Here is a 20,411-nt window from a genome sequence, read left to right as displayed (position 1 = left end):
TCATTGCATTAGAATTAAATGACTCAGGGAGTGTTGTATACAAGCTTAACAACCACAGGCAAAGAAGACAAAGAGTTAAAAGGAGAGCATGGTGCTTCCTGCCTATAATCCCAGCTCGCCTTCAAATGCTTCCTTTAATCAGGAGGCAGAGGCAAGCAGATCTCTGTGAGTTCAAGGCCAGGCTGGTCCTCATATAGAGATCCTATCTCAAAAACGGAAGCAAAACAAACACCCTCCCCCATACAGAATAGAAACCATGATTAAATGAATCATTTAGGTAAATGTTTTTTTGTGGTCTCAACAGTTTTTCCTGTAAGACCATCTTACTAATTACTTTTTAAAAATAGTGTTGTTAATGTTTCTCTGTATATAGCGAATTATACTTAGTAGTGTTAGCTTTGTTCTAATACTTTTTATGGAATAAAGTTGGTGTTGTCTGTTTTTTTTCTTCAGGTTATGCATTTAGAAGATTTTAATGAAGGTGCCTTATTTTTGAATTTGACAGAAGGCCCTTATCCTCTAATTATTACTCTCCTCATGCTAGCTCTTGATAGTGTATTCTATGTCCTCCTGGCTGTATATCTTGATCAAGTCATTCCCGGTATGTGCTTGGTTACTTTAAGATGTTAAAGTAATTTTGGTCATATAGGATTAATTAAATTTTTTTCTCCTAGCCAGAGTATTTTACATCATATTGATAGTTGAATGTTCTCTTAAGTAACATATATATATATATATATATATATATATATGCATATATAAACAATATATATTATATTGCATATTCACTAGCTACTGGTGAACATAAAGAGATTATGTAACAAGAGATGTTTGTTTTGAAAGCCTGGCTGAACTTCACAGCTCAATCCTTTATTATATTAATCTTCTAATACTAATTTATTGTACCCTCTTAGATCCAAGGCTCTGAAGCAACCTTGTAACTCCAAACACTTTTATTCATCTTTTTAAAGCTTAATTTAATTTTTTTTTCCAAGACAGGGGTTCTCTGGGCAGCCATGACTGTCCTAGACACACTTTGTAGACCAGGCTGGCCTCGAACTCACATTGATCTGCCTGCCTCTGCCTCCTGAGTACTGGAATTAAAGGCGTGCGCCACCACACCTGGCTGCTAAAATACAATTATATGTTGTCTCCTTTCACTTTCCTTCCAACTCTTCCCATTCCCCCCTCTCCCCAAGTTAATGGCATCTTTGGTTTTCTTTATGTTTTTGGGACAGAGTTTCTCTGTATAGCCCTGGCTTTAGTATAGACCAGGCTGGCCTCAGATTCACAGAGATCCACCTGCCTCTGCCTCCCAAGTGCTGAGATTATAGGTGTGCACCACCACTGCCTGCCAAAGGTCTCTATCTATCTATCTTTCCTTTCTTTCTTTCTTGTTGTTATTGTTGTAGTTAATTATTTTTTATATTCTAGGCTTGTTTAATATGTTAATTACTAGTTAGTATGACTTCATTGAGTTAATTTTTACTTATTTTCTTAGAGACAAGGTCTTACTCTATAACATTTGCTGGCCTGGAACTTGCTGTGTAGTTTCTGCTGGCCTTGAACTCATAGAATTCTGCCTGCCTCTGCTTCCCAAGTGCTAGGATTCAAGGTGTGTGTTACCATGCCCATCTAGTATTAGTTTTAAAATTAAAGCTAAGTAAAGGTTATTTACTATGATTTAAACATGCTTTCAAAAATAATCTCTTATAACTCAGATTTTAATTTTTTAGGCGAATTTGGCTTAAGGAGATCATCTCTGTACTTCCTAAAACCATCGTATTGGTCAAAAAACAAAAGAAATTATAAGGAGTTATCAGAGGGCAATATTAACGGGAACATTAGTCTGAATGAAATTGTTGAGCCAGTTTCTTCAGAATTTATAGGAAAAGAAGCTATAAGGTATGTATAATATTAAGTATAGGTAGAACTGTTGATGGGAATTGTGACATTTTATTCCTTTGTTATACTACCATAAAAGTTATAGGATAAGAAAACTCACATTGTAGGTAGTTTGATAGTGCCGACATGAGATGACATCTAGTTCATATCCCCTTTACTAATGTAAAAAACCTTTAATTAATGAAAGAAGAAAATACTATGTAGCCAGGCATGGTAGTACACTCCTTTAATCCCAGCACTTAGGGAGGCAGAGGCAGGCAGATCTCTGTAAATTCGTGGCCAGCCTGGTCTACAAAGCGAGGCCAGGATAACCAGGGCTACTCAGAGAAAGCCTGTCTTGAAAAACAAACAAACAAACAAAAAAGATAATATGTAAATTTCTTAGAAGTTGTGTTATCCTGGAAATGAGTGATGGGTGCATAAAATGGAGAGCAGGAGTACACTTCTGTAGCATCTGCAGGTAATTGTGTCCTTAGTGTCAATTTTATTTGTTTGGTTCATTGTTTTAGCAAGAAGTTGGCCTATTATTTTTCTTATTATTTATTTCACCCTTTCTTCCCTCTTCTATTTTTTGTATGCAAATTTATTCCTGTTTTTGACATGCAATTTCAAAATACCCCTTCAGTTCTCTTCCATCCATCCCCCTGCCCCCAAATTTGAATAATAGTTACCTGACTACGTGTATACAACCCTGTCTTAATAGTGTGGAAAGTGTCTTGTATTTCTATAGATGCATAGCAAGATCAAAATTTAAAAGGTATGTCTTAAAACAATTAAGACAGCTTGGATAGAGCAGGGCTCGGTGGCGCATGCCTGCATTCCCAGCTCTCAGGGAGGCAGAGGCAGGCAGATCTCTGTGAGTTCGAGGCCAGCCTGGTCTACAAAAAAATGAGTCCAGGATAGCCAAGACTACACAGAAAGACCCTGTCTCAAAAATCCAAACCAAACCACCACCAACAAAAAACAAAAAACAAAAAAATAAAACCCCAGAAAGACAGCTTTGATACAAATTTCATACATATTAACACACGTAATTATAAGTTTTTGTATATACTTTTAATATAAATCTGTGTTTTTCAGAATAAATGGTATTCAGAAGGCCTATAGAAAGAAAAATGAAAATGTGGAGGCTTTGAGAAGTAAGTAGCTTGCCCAGAATTTAGCCCATAGAATCACACTACACATAGGGAGCCAGTCTGCATCATTGTGAAGCTTAACCTTACCTGTTAAGATTTTCCATCTTAGCCGGGCATGGTGGCCCACACCTTTACTCCCAGCACTTGGTCAGTAGAGGCAGGCATATCACTATGAGTTTAAGGGTAGCCTGGTCTACAAAGCAAGTCTAGGACAGCCAAGGCTATACAGAGAAACCCTGTCTCAAAAAACTAAAATTAAAAAAAAAAAAAAAGATTTTCCATCTTGCCATTATAGTTACTTCATGAGACTAATATTGATAGTAAAATTTACAACATAGAAGTTATAAAGTCAGAAAAGTAGTATCTGTTGACATAAAAATACTCAACAATATGAACCAATTTATATTCTGTTCTTTTATATTTTATTATTGTGTACATGTGCACATATTACTTAAGATTCTTTTTTTTTCTGATGATTGTCCTAAGAATTGAGGTACACTTAGCGATGTGTCAGTATCTTCCAGGGTCAGGAAAATACATCACACACTAACAGTTTTAATTCAGGTGACTGTATTCTGGTAGGTACAGTGGTGTGTTCATATAGTTTTTATTTTACATAGGCCCAATGCATAATGCTTCTTATCATTTGAATGTACAGTTTTCCATTTGTAATATTCTAGGCTCATGGCTTTTGCTAGATAAAGGCATTCAAATATCCTGTTCCGACTTGAAATATGTCTTGTGGTTCTTCACAATGTGCTTTGATGAGCATAATCAAGTTCTTAATTTAAATTATAACCCAATATATGAGTTGTATCATTTCTGGCTTCAGTGCCATTAACAATAAATGATTCTTTAGTTGTTTTACTTAACAGTAAAGGTTAGCTATAGCCTCCAATGTGAGTTACTCAACCAGAAGTTATTGCCGATGCCAAGAATCAAGAGAAAAACAGAAGATACCTAAGTTGTAAAGGGAACAGTGAGACCAACTTATTGGCAGATGAAATGATCCATCTCTGCAGTAAGCATAATGAAACTAAAAATGTGTTTAGAAAGGTCACATAGTACAAGGTAAACGTAGAAAATCAATTGTGTGTCTGTGTTCCACCACCAAATAATTGAAAATTAAAAAGCATTCATTTAGGCATGGTGGCACATGCCTTTAATCCCAGCCCTTGGGAGGCAGAGGCAGGTGGATCTCTGTGAGCTTGAGGCCAGCCTGGTCTACAAAGCGAGTCCAGGACAGCCAAGGCTACACAGAGAATCCTTGTCTCAGTAAAGCAAAACAAAACAAACAAAAAAGAAAAGAACTCATGATGTGCATAGGAGGTGTATAATTTTAGTTGGCATAGGTTTGTGTACACAGATTTTTACTTGAGCTCCTCTGAGGTAATTATATTCATAGTCTTGTTAGAAGTTTCTTACTGAATTTTCATTTCCTACATTGTACCTTTAAGATCCTACAGTGTTGTTTGTTTAAGAAACAAGGTCTGTCTTATAGCCTAGAGTGGTCTTGAAGTCATGATCCCTTTCTCTGGCACACCAGTGCCTCACAACCGCAAGCTCGTTTCCATTAGTAACCTGCGTTACTGACTTGGGATATGAGCGTTTCTTCCCCCTTCTCTTTCAGGTTTCAGCTGTGGATGCAGAAACACAGCTCTTACTCAGAGGACTAGGAGAGTTTATTTTGGAGCAAATATGAGTGACTGTGACCCAGGAACTCAGGTTTAGGTTACCCCTGGTTCCAGGTTCCAGTGTAGTAACAAAACTCAGGAACTCAACAATGAAGGAACTTTTCAAATACAAAGCCGGGTGGCAGCTGCTGTAGGCCTTGGGTGCTGCCTGATGATTCTTTGGTATTTTTTGGTGGGAGCTAGGTGTCTATTACATGTCAAAAGATTTACCTGTCAGTCGCATGGATGCTAGGTCAGTAACAGGTGGGAAAGGAGTGGCTATTACAGAGATAAATTGTGATTGGGCTCCAGGCCTGCAACATTTTAACCTCTTCAGATTATGGAAGTTCTAATGAGTCAGCCAGCCTTGTATGGTGAAGTGGACAGCGAGTCTTCCTTCCAGGAGCTGTCTTGCAGTTTCAGGGAAGTTTCTGGACTAGTTCATTCCTGCTTTATCAACTTAGATGCTCATCTCTGTCCCCCTTCAATTGCTTATATATTTATATAGTTATGATAATCATTACATTGAACCATTAGGGGCTGGAGATATGACTTAGTAGTTAAGAGCACTGTCTTTGTTTCCAAAGGACCTGAGTTCAATTCTCAGCACCCATATGTCAAGTTCACAGTTCTTTGTAACTACAGTTGCAAGCGATCTGACACATACGCAGGCAAAACACATAGACTGAAAATAAAAACATTTACAATTGAACCTTTAAATATTCTCTTAGCCCTCTTGTGCGTTTGGTGTCAATTCCTTGTTTTGTTCTTGTTGTTTCCACTTTATCTTGTGCGTTTGGTGTCAATTCCTTGTTTTGTTCTTGTTGTTTCCACTTTCTTTCACGTATCTTCAGATAACTTTGTGAGATATATTTTTGTATTAATTTCTTTGACAATTCTTAAAAGTCAGTACACAGAAAACCTTCAGAGTCTTGTGTATACCTTAAATCTTAGAGAACAAATCAGTAACAGGCTGTTTACTTTCCTGCTATTCATACCTGTGACTATGTGCAGACTAACCTGCGTAAACTGTGTTGGTGACTTTATGTATTAAAATTTGTCTTACTTAAGATCACTTGGAATTATGAATTGTCTTAGATACCAGAACAGAAATAAAAGCCACATTTGAGCCTTCTTTTTTCTCTGAACTAGATTTGTCGTTTGACATATATGAAGGCCAAATTACTGCGTTACTGGGCCACAGTGGAACAGGAAAAAGCACACTAATGAATATCCTTTGTGGGCTGTGCCCACCTTCTGATGGTAAGAATTGTCTCTCGTAGGAAAAGAATTCTCTTATTTTTCTCATGTTATTAACTAAGGAGTTACAGTGTGCAGCAGTTATTTGTCCTCTTTACATGTGTACTAGGTGACTTATGTCTGATTGGGAATAGCTATTTGTCTATGAAGAGGGGTTTTTTCTTTACTATATATACTTATTTTTTAAAGTAAAAAATTGGTTCCATGATATTTAATAAAGTAAAAGATAAAACTTTTAAACTTTATTTTAATTTACTTTCTTTTCATTTATACTATATACCTATTTCCATCATATAGTTATATGTGTACATATCTTTATTCCTTATTTGCATGGAAGAATAAACCAATAACTTACTAAACTAAAACTTTAAGAGCAGTACCTCAAAGGTATAATCTTGATCTGGGATTATATTATAGATATAAACTCTATGTGGAAACCCCATGTTTCTTCAATTACTGAATAGTGTCAGTGAAATAAATTTTATCATAAAGGGGCCATATTGTGTTGAATATGCCTTTCACCTTTGTAAATGAGACTTAACTTTGAAAATTAGTGCGATTTGTTCTTGTTTTTTTTTTTTTTTTCTTGTGATGGTCTCTGATATCAGTCATAATATCTTACACTTTCGACACGACTTTTATCAGAGCTCTCAATGCATTATTACATTGACTTAACAGTTCTGAAGTGGAGCAAATTATCATTCAGTTGAGATAAGAAAGCCAGAATTCAAGATATTAGTACGTTCAAGACCACACAACCAGCTCATATGCAGCTTGTAGGTCTTTACTCATTGTCTCATGCTGTCTGGAGGTGAAGGGACTTGTCACTGTGCTTATGGAAGTGTTTCATGTTTGCTTGTAGTTTGCTGCTCTTTCCACTATGTAATGTCTTGGAGATGAAGGAAAACAAGTTTGAAATGTAATTGAAAACACACCACCAATTCTATCGAAATGAGGATATATTTTATCTTCCAAATTTGTATTAACTACAGCTTTGCTAATGCATTATAACAAAATGAATAAGTTATTAGGTACATTAAAACATGCCTTTAACCCTCGATGTCTTTAATGTAAATTTAAATGTTTTGCTTTTAGGGTTTGCTTCTATATACGGACACAGAGTCTCTGAAATAGATGAAATGTTTGAAGCAAGAAAAATGATTGGCATTTGTCCACAGTTAGATATAAACTTTGATGTTTTGACAGTAGAAGAAAATTTATCAATTTTGGCTTCAATCAAAGGAATACCAGCTAACAATATAATTCAAGAAGTATGTTATTCATATCTAAGCCATCATTGCATTTCCTATAACTTATAATATACTTTGCAATAATTGTACAATAAATGTGCTTGAAAATCTAAACAAAACCTCTATAGGCCAGTAAACAGAAAATAGGAAGAAATACATGGATTTGGAGTATATACATTAACATACGTGAATAGTTTGCATCAGGAGGGCACTTACTTTTTCTCCCTTCCTTTCATTTGCTCTGCCCATACCCCTCTTCCTCTGCAGGTCACTCTGCCTTTCCTCAGTACACACAGAACCTTTATTCTCATCGCTTTTCCTTCCCCATTTTCCAGAAAAGCACAAAATTGAAACAGACTTTCCCCCAAGAACTTTGTTACTTATCATTTTCAAAATTATATATAATATTTGTGAAAATTAAGCACATCCTAACTTAACATTTTAAAAGTAATTTTAAAACTGCTTAAATGATGCCTAAAATAGTACTTCAAAACTTAAAATGTGTAAAAACTAATTTTGATGACTATGAAAATGATATGGTTGTTAAAATGCTATTGTTCACACTTTACTTTTACAGGTGCAAAAGGTTTTACTGGACTTGGATATGCAAGCTATCAAGGATAATCAAGCAAAAAAATTAAGTGGAGGCCAAAAAAGAAAGTTATCTTTAGGAATTGCAGTTCTTGGGAACCCAAAGGTAAATACAATGTTAATTTCATTGATGAGATAATTTTAAATTTTATTAGATAAAAAAGAAGGTTATGGGGCTAGAGATGTAGCTCAGTAGTTAGGAGCACTGGCTGGCTGCTCTTCTAAGGGACCTGTGTTCAGTCCCCAGTGCCTGCCCAGCGGCTTACAGCTGTTTCTAACTCCTGTTTCCTCACACTGGGCTCCAGTTATCACCATGGGGCACCAGTTGTCTTCCGACTATCTCTCAGCTGGCCAGCTGCCCAAGTAATGGCACAAAGACTTTCTTATTAATATGAAAGCTTGGCCTAAGTTAGGCTTGTTCCCAATTAGCTCTTACAACTTTAGTTAGCCCGTTTATACTAATCTACATCCTGCCACGTGGCTGTTACCTCTCTCTTATACAATCCATCCTGCCTGTCCTCTCCGGCCTGCTATTGGTAGTTCAGCTCTTTATTAAATCAGTCAGAAGGTGATGGGGAAAATGTTTACAAAATACTGACACGGGTGATGCTTCATAAAAATAACAATACCGGGGGCTGGAGAGATGGCTCAGTGGTTAAGAGCGCTGCCTGCTCTTCCAGAGGTCCTGAGTTCAATTCCCAGCAACCACATGGTGGCTCACAACCATCTATAATGTGATCTGGTGTCCTCCTCTGGCCTGCAGGTGTACACGCAGGCAGAACACTGTATGTATAATAATAAATAAATCTTAAAAAAAAAATAACAATACCTAAGTGTGACCTGTATTCAGCTCTGTGCTGGTACAGAAATCAGCATTTGAATAGTACAGAGACAACCTTTCCACAGTGCACAAGAGCATAATCCCGACAAACCCGAGTTCCAGGGGGATCTGACACAGTTTTTGTGGCCTCTGCGGCACCAGGCATGCATGCAGTGCACAGACATACATATATGCAAAATACTCATAGGCATAAAATAATAAAGTTTTTAAAAAGTTAAAACAAGACAAGAATTAAAAGGATGATTGAGTTAGTCACTATCCCATGCACTGATTTTACATGTGATTTTTTTTTTTTTTTTCTGTTCTCTGTCCTATAGAAACAGAGAATCAACTTCACCTTGCACACTGTTAGAAAGTTCATGTGTGTATGTGCAGCACGGGGCTTGTGGAGGCCATGGCCTTGCTGTGTTCCTACTTCTGTAGCATGGGGTCAGGATGGATTCTGACTTTTATTAACTGGACTCTTTGCTAGTACCTACTGTCATGTTTCTTAAATTAAAAACAGCTTGAAGCCAAATAAGGCAGCACATGCCCATAATCCAGCACTCAAGACGCTGAGTCAGGAAGATCATGAGTTCTTTGTTGTCTGTTTTAATAAAAAGTGCCCCTCCCCCCAAGAATGCTTCCTGTGTAGTGATACGGAACACCCTTATCTAAAAATTAGTTGCTCTATGTGCATATTGAATTATATATAGCAATATACATAATATTTTGCCATTTTGTTTATCTGGTTGTCATACCAGTGTCTTATATATAAGTACCCAAGGAAAAGATTCATTCACAATTTTAAACATTTATACAGACTTTAAATAAGATTGAAAACCAGGTTTTTAGGTGAATATACTAACTTGAAGTAGATTTTCCAGCGTCCACATAAATTTAAATTTTTATTTTTTTGCTTTTTTTCTACTCCTTGTTCATGCAGATACTACTGCTAGATGAACCAACAGCAGGAATGGATCCGTGCTCTCGTCACATTGTTTGGAATCTTTTAAAATACAGGAAAGCTAATAGAGTGACAGTATTCAGTACTCATTTCATGGATGAAGCTGACATTCTTGCTGGTGAGATTTTTGCTCTACTTTTAAAAGATAAGGTCACCAGCCTGGAGGGAGATAAACTTGGAAATGATGAATCCTGAGGAACAAATGAAGAATTATTTAATTGTTGTGGTTATTTTATCAGTATGGCCTAATAATGTTTATTATCAGGCCTATAATTATTATTACAGCGGTATTCTATAACCCACTGGCAATCAGTCAAGACACAGACACCTGTTATATTTTTAAAATAGCCTTAGTTAACCTGGGGGAGGGCAGATATTAATCCCCTAAACTACATCTCATATTAGGGCAGGTATCCCATACCATCTGTTTCTTATAATTTCTATCCAGCCACCACGCATTTATAATCCCAAATACTTGTTAATTATCATCATCTGGGCCAAATCGCCATCCATGCTGGTCATGTGCTTCTTCATTTAACCCATGGATTGGCTTTCTTCCTGGTCTCCTCTGGTCTCTCATCCTCCCAAGATTCTCTCTGTCTCCCAAAGCCTGGGAACCTTAGCCACACCCATCCCATTTGTCCCTGCCCAGGTGTGATGGACTTTTATTGGTCAAACAGGTTAGACCCTTAGGCAAGGTACAACATGCAGCACAGAGACAACAAGTAGTAATTAGCATCAAAACACATCAGACCAAACTCCAACATTTAATGGTGTACATTTTAAACAAAAAGCTTTATTTTAATTTATTTGGATTGCCTCCCGATTGTTATCCCCTTAAACAAAAAGCTTTTTAAAAATTATATCTTTCTGTGTTCAGTGTTTCCCAGAGCATCCTGTTTCAGTGATTTCTCAAAAGAATTCATATAAGATGTTTCATGTTATCTAATTTATTATAGCAATTATATCTATGAGGCAAAATTAGCAGCAGGCTAAACTACATGAGGCAAAGTGTGGAGGAAGCCAGGCACTAGCTTCCCAAAGGCCCTTAATTTCTCCATGATTTACTTGTAACCTTATGTATGGAATATTGTCTTCTAGTTGTTAGTGTCCATGATCCCTGTGGGTGTGGTCACAGCATTACTCTTCCTGACACAGCGCAACTCCAGGCTCCTCACAGGAAAGCAAGCATTCAGCATTCACCCTGTGTTTTTGTGCGCAGAGTGTGGACAGTGAGTTTGCCTTGTCTGTTTTGACATTAACAGAGCCTTCCCACATCCAGATTCTCAGGTGCTAGTCAAGGGCCGCCTTTGTAAGCAAGTCATTCTAACATAGCTTTTACTGGCCTGCTAGCCACTTTCTGTGCAGGTTTGTGTATGTGCATGCATATGTGACTATATATAACATGTATTATATATAATATATGTTAGAATTGGCTTTTAACACGTAGGACAAAAGCCTGAGTGTTTGAAATAGTATAGCTTCTTCTTCCAGCTGACTGTGAAGTATGATTAATGGAAAGCCACTTTACCTCCTCAACAGTATCTATATCAAAAGAATTCAATGAACCAACATTTTTATTTTTGTAATTATGTTTTCCTTTTTGTACATTGGTTATAAAGGAATCATAAACGATATTATCAGTTCCTTTAGGAAGCGCTGTATGTACTCTGGAGCCAGGCTGCCTGAGTAGAGTTCCTGCCTTTGCCATGTTAGTAGATGTATGAAACATGTCTAAACAAGGTATATTTGTTTTCCCTCAAAATTCTCACCTGAAAAAATGGGTGATGGGTACTCTAGTGTCCTCCTCATAAAGTACTGTGATGATTACTGATATAATACTTGGATGTATGCTATTATAAACTTAGAAATTAAAATGTGAATTCTACTTTGTAGATAGGAAAGCTGTCATATCACAAGGAATGCTGAAATGTGTTGGTTCTTCAATTTTCCTAAAGAGTAAATGGGGAATAGGCTACCGCCTGAGGTAACACTGTTCTTCCGTGACTTTATTCTGTTTGTGTGTCTGCTTGGTGTACTGTTACCTTCTTTGTGAATTTCAAATCATGCTCATCCCCTTCCCTCTCCCCTCATACCTGCCTCCACCCTTGCATCTGCCCTGCGCCCCGCATTCAGGGGAAAAAAAAATCTCATCGTGGAAGCTATAGTGTGTCACAGTGTGTTCCACAGTGTTCCTGTTTGTCCACATTTCTTTGCTTGCAAATGTACATTGCAGTGACTTGTTGGTCTGCTAGGAGGCCTCTGGCTTCTGCTACTCAGGTGAATACAGGACTCCTCTCAGATACCCTGCTGTTGCCCTGAGATATGGAGATCCTATAATTTTGGATCTGGAGGACCAGCCCTGTCATGTACTTCAACAGTTCATCAGTGTTGGGGTGGGACAACTCAAAGCCCTGGATCTAGGCCTGAGAGGTATCTGAGCTGGTCAGTTCATTGGCTTTCCTTCTTTCACTACTTTGGGGCTAGCTCACCAGCGATCCCCCAAACCAGGACTATCTTTACCCTGCTGCCCAGGCAACGTGCAGGGCACACTCTCCCAAGTGTTGCCGCCAGTGAGGGATATAGCCAGTTTTCCAACTCTCATGATCCTGGTGCCAGCTCTCCTGCCTGGCATAGATGTGTAGGGATGAGGTGTAGGGGAGGAGGGTGTCTCTTCCTCATCTGTTCCATTGCCAAGCAGACAAGAGGCAGGGCTGACTCTCCTGTATTTATGCCCTTGGGCCCAATTTACCTGCAACCTTAATGTTCAAGAACAGGTCTATTGTGCTGCCTAAGCAAAGTGCAGAGCCCGCTCTCCTGAGTGCTGCAGCAGGCTAGGGGCAGGGCCCGCTCTCCTGAGTGCTGCAGCAGGCTAGGGGCAGGGACCGCTCTCCTGCTCTCATGATCCCATAGGGGTCAGCTCTCTCCACAGCTACCTATGGCAAGGGCAAAACAGAGGAGAGGGGATTTCTCCTTCATCCATGCTTCCTCACAGCAGACAAGAAGCAGGGCTGGCTCTCCCACACTCTCTTGGTGGCCTGCTCACCTGCAACCCCCACATCCAGGGTCAGCTACTGTGCTGCCCAAGTGAGGTGCAGGGCCTGCCCTCCCAAGTGTTGCAGAGGTGAGGGGCAGGACCAGCTTTCTCGCTTTGATGACTTCAGGGCCAGCTCTCCTGCCTGCCATAGGTGACAAGGGCCAAGGGAGGAGCAATCTCTCCCTCATCAAGTCACTGTGTAACAGACAGATGGTGGGGCCAACTCTCCCACACTAAAGCCCTTGGGCTGGCTTGCCTGGACCCCCACCGCCAGGTCAGCTCTACTGTGTTACCCAGACAAGGTACAGGGCATGCTCTCCTGAGTGCGGCAACCAGTGAGGGGCAGGGACAGCTGTTACTAGTCTTAAGGCTTGCTATATTGTGTCTTAACCATGTTTAGTGATGTGATTTTTAAAATTCAGAATTTACTTTTGACTATTTATTGAATAATCATAAAATTATGATTTTTGCCTTTCCCTAGCATGTACATAGACAGATACTGTGCCACAGAGTCACTTTCCTCACTGGTTAGGCAGCATATACCTGCAGCTGCCTTGCTGCAGCAGAACGACCAGCAGCTTGTGTATAGCTTACCTTTCAAGGACATGGACAAGTTCTCAGGTATTTCTTTTTCCAGTTTCTTGGTTGAATAGGGCGTTTGTTTTGGGAACAGGCTTTTCTCTGATTGCCCTTTTTGATTATTTCTCTATGTAATAGTCTTAGCTGGCCAGAGCTTGTAGTTTTTCTGCTTCAATTTATCTTTTAACCTGAAATACTGCATACTAATGTGTATGATTTTTGTTTTTGTCTTTTTACAAAAATATGCAACTATGCTTTGCTAATTCAAATGTCTAATGCAAATAAAGAGAATTAGGGTGGGTCTGATGGTGCCTGTCTGTAATCATAGCAATTGAGAGGCAGAGGCAGCCAGAGGATGGCTATAGGTAAGTGGTTAGTCTAGTCTCTATAGCAAGTTCCAAGCCAGCCCAGCCAGTTCTACAGTGGGAGCCCTGCTACAAAAAGGCAGAATTGTTGGTAGGTGTCATGAGAACAAGGTGTTTGCATATGCAAATTTTTTTTCGGTTGTTGTTTGTTTTAGTGTATATGTATACAGGGAGGCTCTGTATGTGTTTTCAAATAATTCCTAATTTCAGAATAAATTACAAAGTACTTATTTTAATTTAGAACTAACTTTATTTAAGTGCTATAAAATATTTATTAATTTTAATTTTTTCTATCTTTTTTCTTTTACTCTTTCTTTCTTTCTTTCTTTCTTCCTTCCTTCCTTCCTTCCTTTCTTTCTTTCTTTCTCTCTTTCTTTTTTTGAGATAGGCTCTTACAGTATAGTCCAGGCTGGCTTGGAATTCACCATGTAATGTTGGCTAGCCTTAATTTCATGGCAGTTCTGCCTCTGCCTCTAGAGTGCTGAAATCACAGACATGAACAACTATGCCTGGCTCATATCCATTTTTGAATGGTATTTTAGGCTAATTTATATTATTTTTGAATTGTATTGTAGGTCAGTTTATATTGATTTTATTTTAGATTGTGTGTGTGTGTTTATTTGTGTGTGTGTGTATGTGTGTGTGTGTTAGGGGGGTACTTGCATGTGAATACAGGTACCTGTGGAGGCTTCTTAGCACAGATTCCTAGGAGCTGGAGTTAGAGGCAATAGTGAGCCACCCCAACATGGATGCAGGGAACTGAACTTGGGGTCCTCTGCAAGAGCCTACGTGATTTTAATTGATAAATTATCTCTCCATCACTCTTTACTATTTTATGTGAGCACTACACTATTTAACCTCCCCCCTTCCTTTTCTTTAGGCTTGTTTTCTGCTCTAGACATTCATTCAAACCTGGGTGTTATTTCTTACGGTGTTTCCATGACAACATTGGAAGATGTATTCTTAAAGCTAGAAGTTGAAGCAGAAATTGACCAAGCAGGTAAAAACAGAACTAAAAACATCAGCCAGTGAACTAGCACTACAAATAATTACATAAGCATGTGAATTATGTAAGCATACGAAGTTTGCGTTGTTTTGTGGACCCAAGGGCAGAAGTAAATAAGTAACTGAAGCATTTGTTAATACTGATAGAAATGATGAAGGAAATGAGATGATATTCTTGGAAGGTTTTATAGTCGGGGAGGACTTCATTGAGAAGATGTTTGAATTGAGATTTGAATTACTGGAAAAATCCAGGCATGTAAACAATCTTAAGACAAAATATATCAGATAAAGAAAATTTCTACTTCTCAGGTATTGAGATATTAGATGTCTTTGAAGGACCAAAAAGGCAGGTCACCATGGCAGGAACCATGGCGAAAGTAACATACATTGATGTCAGAGAGCAGCCTAAAGGCTGAATCATGGTTTGCTTTTGAGCATCTGGGAAGAGCTTCCTTTAGTTTTTGAGTGCCTTGTCAAAGGGTTTAAAGCAAAGGAATAACTTGTTAAGTCCTAATTTGTGTTTTTAGTGAACACATCTTTGGTTGGGGAGGTAGCTCTATGACAGAGCATTTGTCTGCTATCTGCAAGATTCTGGGCTTCATGTCGAGCCCTGAAAAAATGTTTCTAATTAGTGAATGATAACTCTAGTTTAAAAGAATAGCAGAAGATCCGTCAGGAAACTTGTATGTAAATTTTAGCTTGAATTAGGGTGGCAATAAAATCTGGAAAAATGGATTTGCATTGTGTTATTCTCAGCAATAATGATTTGCTGAGGACTGTGATGATGGATCAAGAGACGTTCTAAGCTTTTTGCTTTGAGAGCTACGTGTAGGATTGCTATTTCCTGAGAGTGGAGGGCTAGGGTTATAGGAAGACAGGGTAGTTTTGCCTTCACCATTTGGGCTGTATCTGAAGCTAAGTGAAGGTGGGAGGGCTAGAGGTAGGAGTTGGAAGTCACAAAGACGCTGCTGTATGGAAACAGGTAAGAACAGGACAGGGGGACAGCTACATGTAAAGGGAACACCCTGATGGGGAACAGGACAGGGGGACAGCTACATGTAAAGGGAACACCTTGACGGGGAAACGGACAGGCAGACAGCTACATGTAAAGGGAACAGCTCTGACGGGAACAGTACAGGGGGACAGCAATGTAAAGGGAACACCTGACAGGGAACAGGAGGGGGACAGCCTAACATGGAGGGGAACCTCTGAGGGGAACAGGACAGGGGGACAGCTACATGTAAGGGAACACCCTGAGGGGACAGGACAGGCCCAGCTACATGTAAAGGGAACACTCTGACGGGAACAGACAGGGGGACGCTACATTGTAAAGGGACCGCTGAGTGGGGACAGGCAGGGGGACAGCTACATGTAAAGGGAACACCTGACAGGGAAAGGACAGGGGACAGCTACAGGGAAGGGAACACTCTGAGGGGAAAGACAGAAGACAGCTACATGTAAAGGGAACACCCTGACGGGGAACAGGACAGGGGGACAGCTACATGTAAAGGGAACACCCTGATGGGGAACAGGACAGGGGGACAGCTACATGTAAAGGGAACACCCTGACGGGGAACAGGACAGGGGGACAGCTACATGTAAAGGGAACACCCTGATGGGGAACAGGACAGGGGGACAGCTACATGTAAAGGGAACACCCTGACGGGGAACAGGACAGGGGGACAGCTACATGTAAAGGGAACACCCTGACGGGGAACAGGACAGGGGGACAGCTACATGGAAAGGGAACACCCTGTTGGGGGACAGCTACATGGAAAGGGAACACCCTGATGGAGAACAGGACAGGGGGACAGCTACATGTAAAGGGAACACCCTGATGGGGAACAGGACAGGGGGACAGCTACATGTAAAGGGAACACCCTGATGGAGAACAGGATATAGGGACAGCTACATGTAAAGGGAACACCCTGACGGGGAACAGGACAGGGGCACAGCTACATGTAAAGGGAACACCCTGTTGGGGAACAGGACAGGGGACAGCTACATGTAAAGGGAACACCCTGTGTGGGAACAGGACAGGGGGGACAGCTGACATGTAAAGGGAAACACCCTTGACGGGAACAGGACAGGGTGACAGCTACATGTAAAGGGAACACCTGACGGGAGAACAGGATATAGGGGACAGCTACATGTAAAGGGAACACCCTGTGACGGGAGAACAGGATTAGAGGGAACAGCTACATGTAAAAGGGGAACACCTGACAGGGAACACGACCAGGGGACCAGCTACATGTAAGGGAACACCCTGAGGGGGGAACCAGGACAGGCGGACAGCTACATGGAAAGGGAACACCCTGACGGGGAAACAGGACAGGGGGACAGCTACAATGTAAGGGAACACTCTGATGGGAAACAGGACGGGGGACAGCTAATTAAGGAACCCCTGACAAGGGAACAGGACAGGGGACAGCGACATATAAATGAACACCCTGACGGGGAACAGGACAGAGGGAGCGCTACAATGGAAATAGAACACCGTGTTGGGGAACAGGACAGGGACAGCACCATGTTAAAGGAACACCTGAGAAGAACAGACAGGGGGACAGCTACATGAAAGGGAACAACCCTGTTGGGGAACAGGACAGGGGGAGAGCTACATGTAAAGGGAACACCCTGACGGAGAACAGGACAGGGGGACAGCTACATGTAAAGGGAACACCCTGACGGGGAACAGGACAGGGGGACAGCTACATGTAAAGGGAACACCCTGACGGGGAACAGGACAGAGGGACAGCTACATGTAAAGGGAACACCCTGATGGGGAACAGGACAGGGGGACAGCTACATGTAAAGGGAACACCCTGATGGGGAACAGGACAGGGGGACAGCTACATGTAAAGGGAACACCCTGATGGGGAACAGGATAGGGGGACAGCTACATGTAAAGGGAACACCCTGACGGGGAACAGGATAGGGGGACAGCTACATGTAAAGGGAACACCCTGATGGGGAACAGCACAGGGGGACAGCTACATGTAAAGGGAACACCCTGATGGGGAACAGGACAGGGGGACAGCTACATGTAAAGGGAACACCCTGATGGGGAACAGGACAGGGGGACAGCTACATGTAAAGGGAACACCCTGACGGGGAACAGGATAGGAGGACAGCTACATGTAAAGGGAACACCCTTGACAGGGAACAGGATAGAGGGACAGCTACATGTAAAGGGAACACCCTGACAGGGAACAGAGAGGCAAAATTTAGAAAAAGCTGTCTTTGGGCAAGTGAAAGTGGACACTTTATGTAATATTAGGCAGAGTAAAATGAGGAAAGAAAACAGTTTGGAAACAATATGGTGAGGGGCTTGGGCGTGAAGAAGACAGTAGTGGCCTTGCCAAAAGCATCTTGGGTGGTATGGCAAAGTGCGAATCTGGAGCTAGGAAGTGTAAGGTGGAAATGTGAGCTGAGATCTTAGGACTTGGGCTTAGCACATGCTCAACTGTAGTTGGTGATGCCAAAGTGTGTGAGAGTTCCATTTTTGTTCTGAATCACTTCCAGATATGCTCTGCAAGGGTGTCATGTCTTCATTTTTAATCTTTCTATTCCAAACATATTCCAAAATGGGTTTATTGTTTACTTTTATTGGTAAATAGATTATAGTGTATTTACACAGCAGCCACTGGAAGAAGAAATGGATTCAAAATCTTTTGATGAAATGGAGCAGAGTTTACTTATTCTTTCTGAAACCAAAGCGTCTCTAGTGAGCACCATGAGCCTTTGGAAACAGCAAGTGTCTACAATAGCAAAGTTTCATCTCCTCACACTGAAACGGGAAAGCAAATCAGTGCGCTCAGTGTAAGTGTAATTACGTGTCTTCTCCTGAGAACTTGTCTTTCGAAGTTGCAAATTGGCTTTGCCATTGAACTTTTAAGTCATGGCATATACACATCTTTGTAGTTCTGAAAGATTAAAATGACAATTTCATGGCTATAGTAATTTTATCACATATTAATGGTGCTTTTTCTTTTTTATTATTAGTATTATTCATTTATTTATGTATTTATTTCTTTGTTTGTTTAAGACAGCCTCACTGCATAGCACTGGCTGGTATGGAACTCACTCTGTGGAGTAGGCTGGCCTCCACCTCACAGAAATCTATCTGCCTCTGCCTTCTAAATGCTGGCATTAAAAATGTGTACAACCATGTCCACTCTTTTTTCTAAACTGGCATATATTGTCTCATCTTTAAAATGATGAAGTCACAAGTAGTACTATCTAATATCTAATTTTTGAGCTTATGTCATATTTAAATTTTTATTTTGTATTTATATCTTTTCATAATTTTCCATTTATTCTTAATAATTGTTTTTAGTAAATAGCAAGAAACTTAAATTTTAGCCCTATTTAACTTGATGAAAAAAGCTGAAAAAAAACATAAAGAATGTCTATACTATATAGTTAGAAGGCCTATGGTTTAAAAAATTCTCTATGTAATTTTATTCTTTCTCAGTTAATACATTTTCTCCCCAGTCTAAGAATGACTTATGGAAAATAACATTTCCTGATTTCATGTACCATATGTCCATCTTGTTAGAGTTAAAATGATTGTAGAAATACAATTTAATAATAAGAACATGTCTGAAATATTCTGGAGTTATTTGAGGTTTTGATCCAGTTTATTTAGAATCAAACACATGCTAATGAAGTATCTGATTTGTTTTTATATCAGTTCTGAAAGAATATTTATTTAAGTCATCATGTTAATTTAGTTGAAGATCATTTTGATAAAAACATTCTCTGGAAAATAACAGCAACTTAATTCAGATTGCTGTAATAAAATATTTTGAACTGGGTATCTTTGGAGGTTGGAAGCTGGCCACCCAGGTATTGGCATGGTAAAGGCTCTCTTCTTTCCGTGAAGGAAGCTGCCATCTCGTTGCATTTGGTATTGGCTTCCTTTTGTCTTTGGAAAGAGCACGTAGAGCAGCACACTAGCGTGCACTTGCTGGTGCTGCTTTTCTAAGGGTGCTCACCCGTCATAAGGCCGTGTCTGCTTTGGATTGCTTTCCAGGATGCTTGTCTTCAGATATCATCAGAGTAAGGATTAGGGCTTCAATATGTAACTTTGTGGGGGCACCTCACAAATTTGTTTAAAATTTGTATTCAGTTTAAAACAACAAATACATGGTCAAATATACTAGGAACTATTGCTTCTGATATTCTCTTAAAGAATAATATGTAAGAACAGCATGGAAACATTTTTTCCTGGTTTTGTAGTGTAAAACTTTATCATTAACTTGTTGTTTCCATATAGTCTTCAGTCATGATTTTTTCCTTTCTTAAAGCATCTTACAGATTTTGATTTAAATGCACCTTTATTGATTTATTTTTTGAGATAGGGTTTCTAACACAAGCTGGCCCCAAGGTCTCAATCCTCCTGCTTCACCCCTCCCCCCACCAAAGGATTTGGATTATTTGAATGCATTACCGTGCCCAGCAAGAATGGCCTTTAAAAATACACGTGGTCTAACTGAAAATTATAAATTATTAAATTGTGGTGTTTGAAGTTCTCTAGGCACTGAGCCACATTATATGACATGTAGCTACTTTATAGGACAAGCAGCTGTCTCCCTGATAGCACAGTGTCCTTTTGTAGTGCTAGATACTCATGACACTATAATACGGTAATGTCAGCATGTGTATATGTGCATAATACACATTTTATATCAAATACGGTAATGTCAGCACGTGTATATGTGCATAATACACATTTTATATCAAATACGGTAATGTCTGCACGTGTATATGTGCATAATACACATTTTATATCAAATACGGTAATGTCTGCACGTGCATATG

At 39.8% G+C, this 20,411-nt stretch overlaps 1 protein-coding gene across 1 annotated transcript in view; it reads left to right on the top strand.

Moving 5' to 3' along the window:
* The window catches only part of Abca5 (ATP binding cassette subfamily A member 5), a 65,205-nt gene that overhangs the window by 15,500 nt on the left and 29,294 nt on the right, over window positions 1-20,411 (top strand). The window contains exons 8-18 of the mRNA XM_051158965.1: window positions 454-601; window positions 1,737-1,905; window positions 2,986-3,044; window positions 5,867-5,977; window positions 7,070-7,245; window positions 7,802-7,921; window positions 9,582-9,720; window positions 11,499-11,589; window positions 13,121-13,260; window positions 14,464-14,583; window positions 18,206-18,407. Of these exons, the coding sequence (XP_051014922.1) occupies window positions 454-601; window positions 1,737-1,905; window positions 2,986-3,044; window positions 5,867-5,977; window positions 7,070-7,245; window positions 7,802-7,921; window positions 9,582-9,720; window positions 11,499-11,589; window positions 13,121-13,260; window positions 14,464-14,583; window positions 18,206-18,407 (1,475 nt within the window). The remainder of the gene's footprint in view (window positions 1-453; window positions 602-1,736; window positions 1,906-2,985; window positions 3,045-5,866; window positions 5,978-7,069; window positions 7,246-7,801; window positions 7,922-9,581; window positions 9,721-11,498; window positions 11,590-13,120; window positions 13,261-14,463; window positions 14,584-18,205; window positions 18,408-20,411) is intronic.

The sequence above is a fragment of the Acomys russatus genome, chromosome 16 (assembly GCF_903995435.1).
Source record: "Acomys russatus chromosome 16, mAcoRus1.1, whole genome shotgun sequence".
NCBI classification, from domain to species: Eukaryota; Metazoa; Chordata; class Mammalia; order Rodentia; family Muridae; genus Acomys; species Acomys russatus.
The sequence above is the reverse complement of the archived record's forward strand: the minus strand, read 5'-3'. Positions and strand labels throughout refer to the sequence as shown.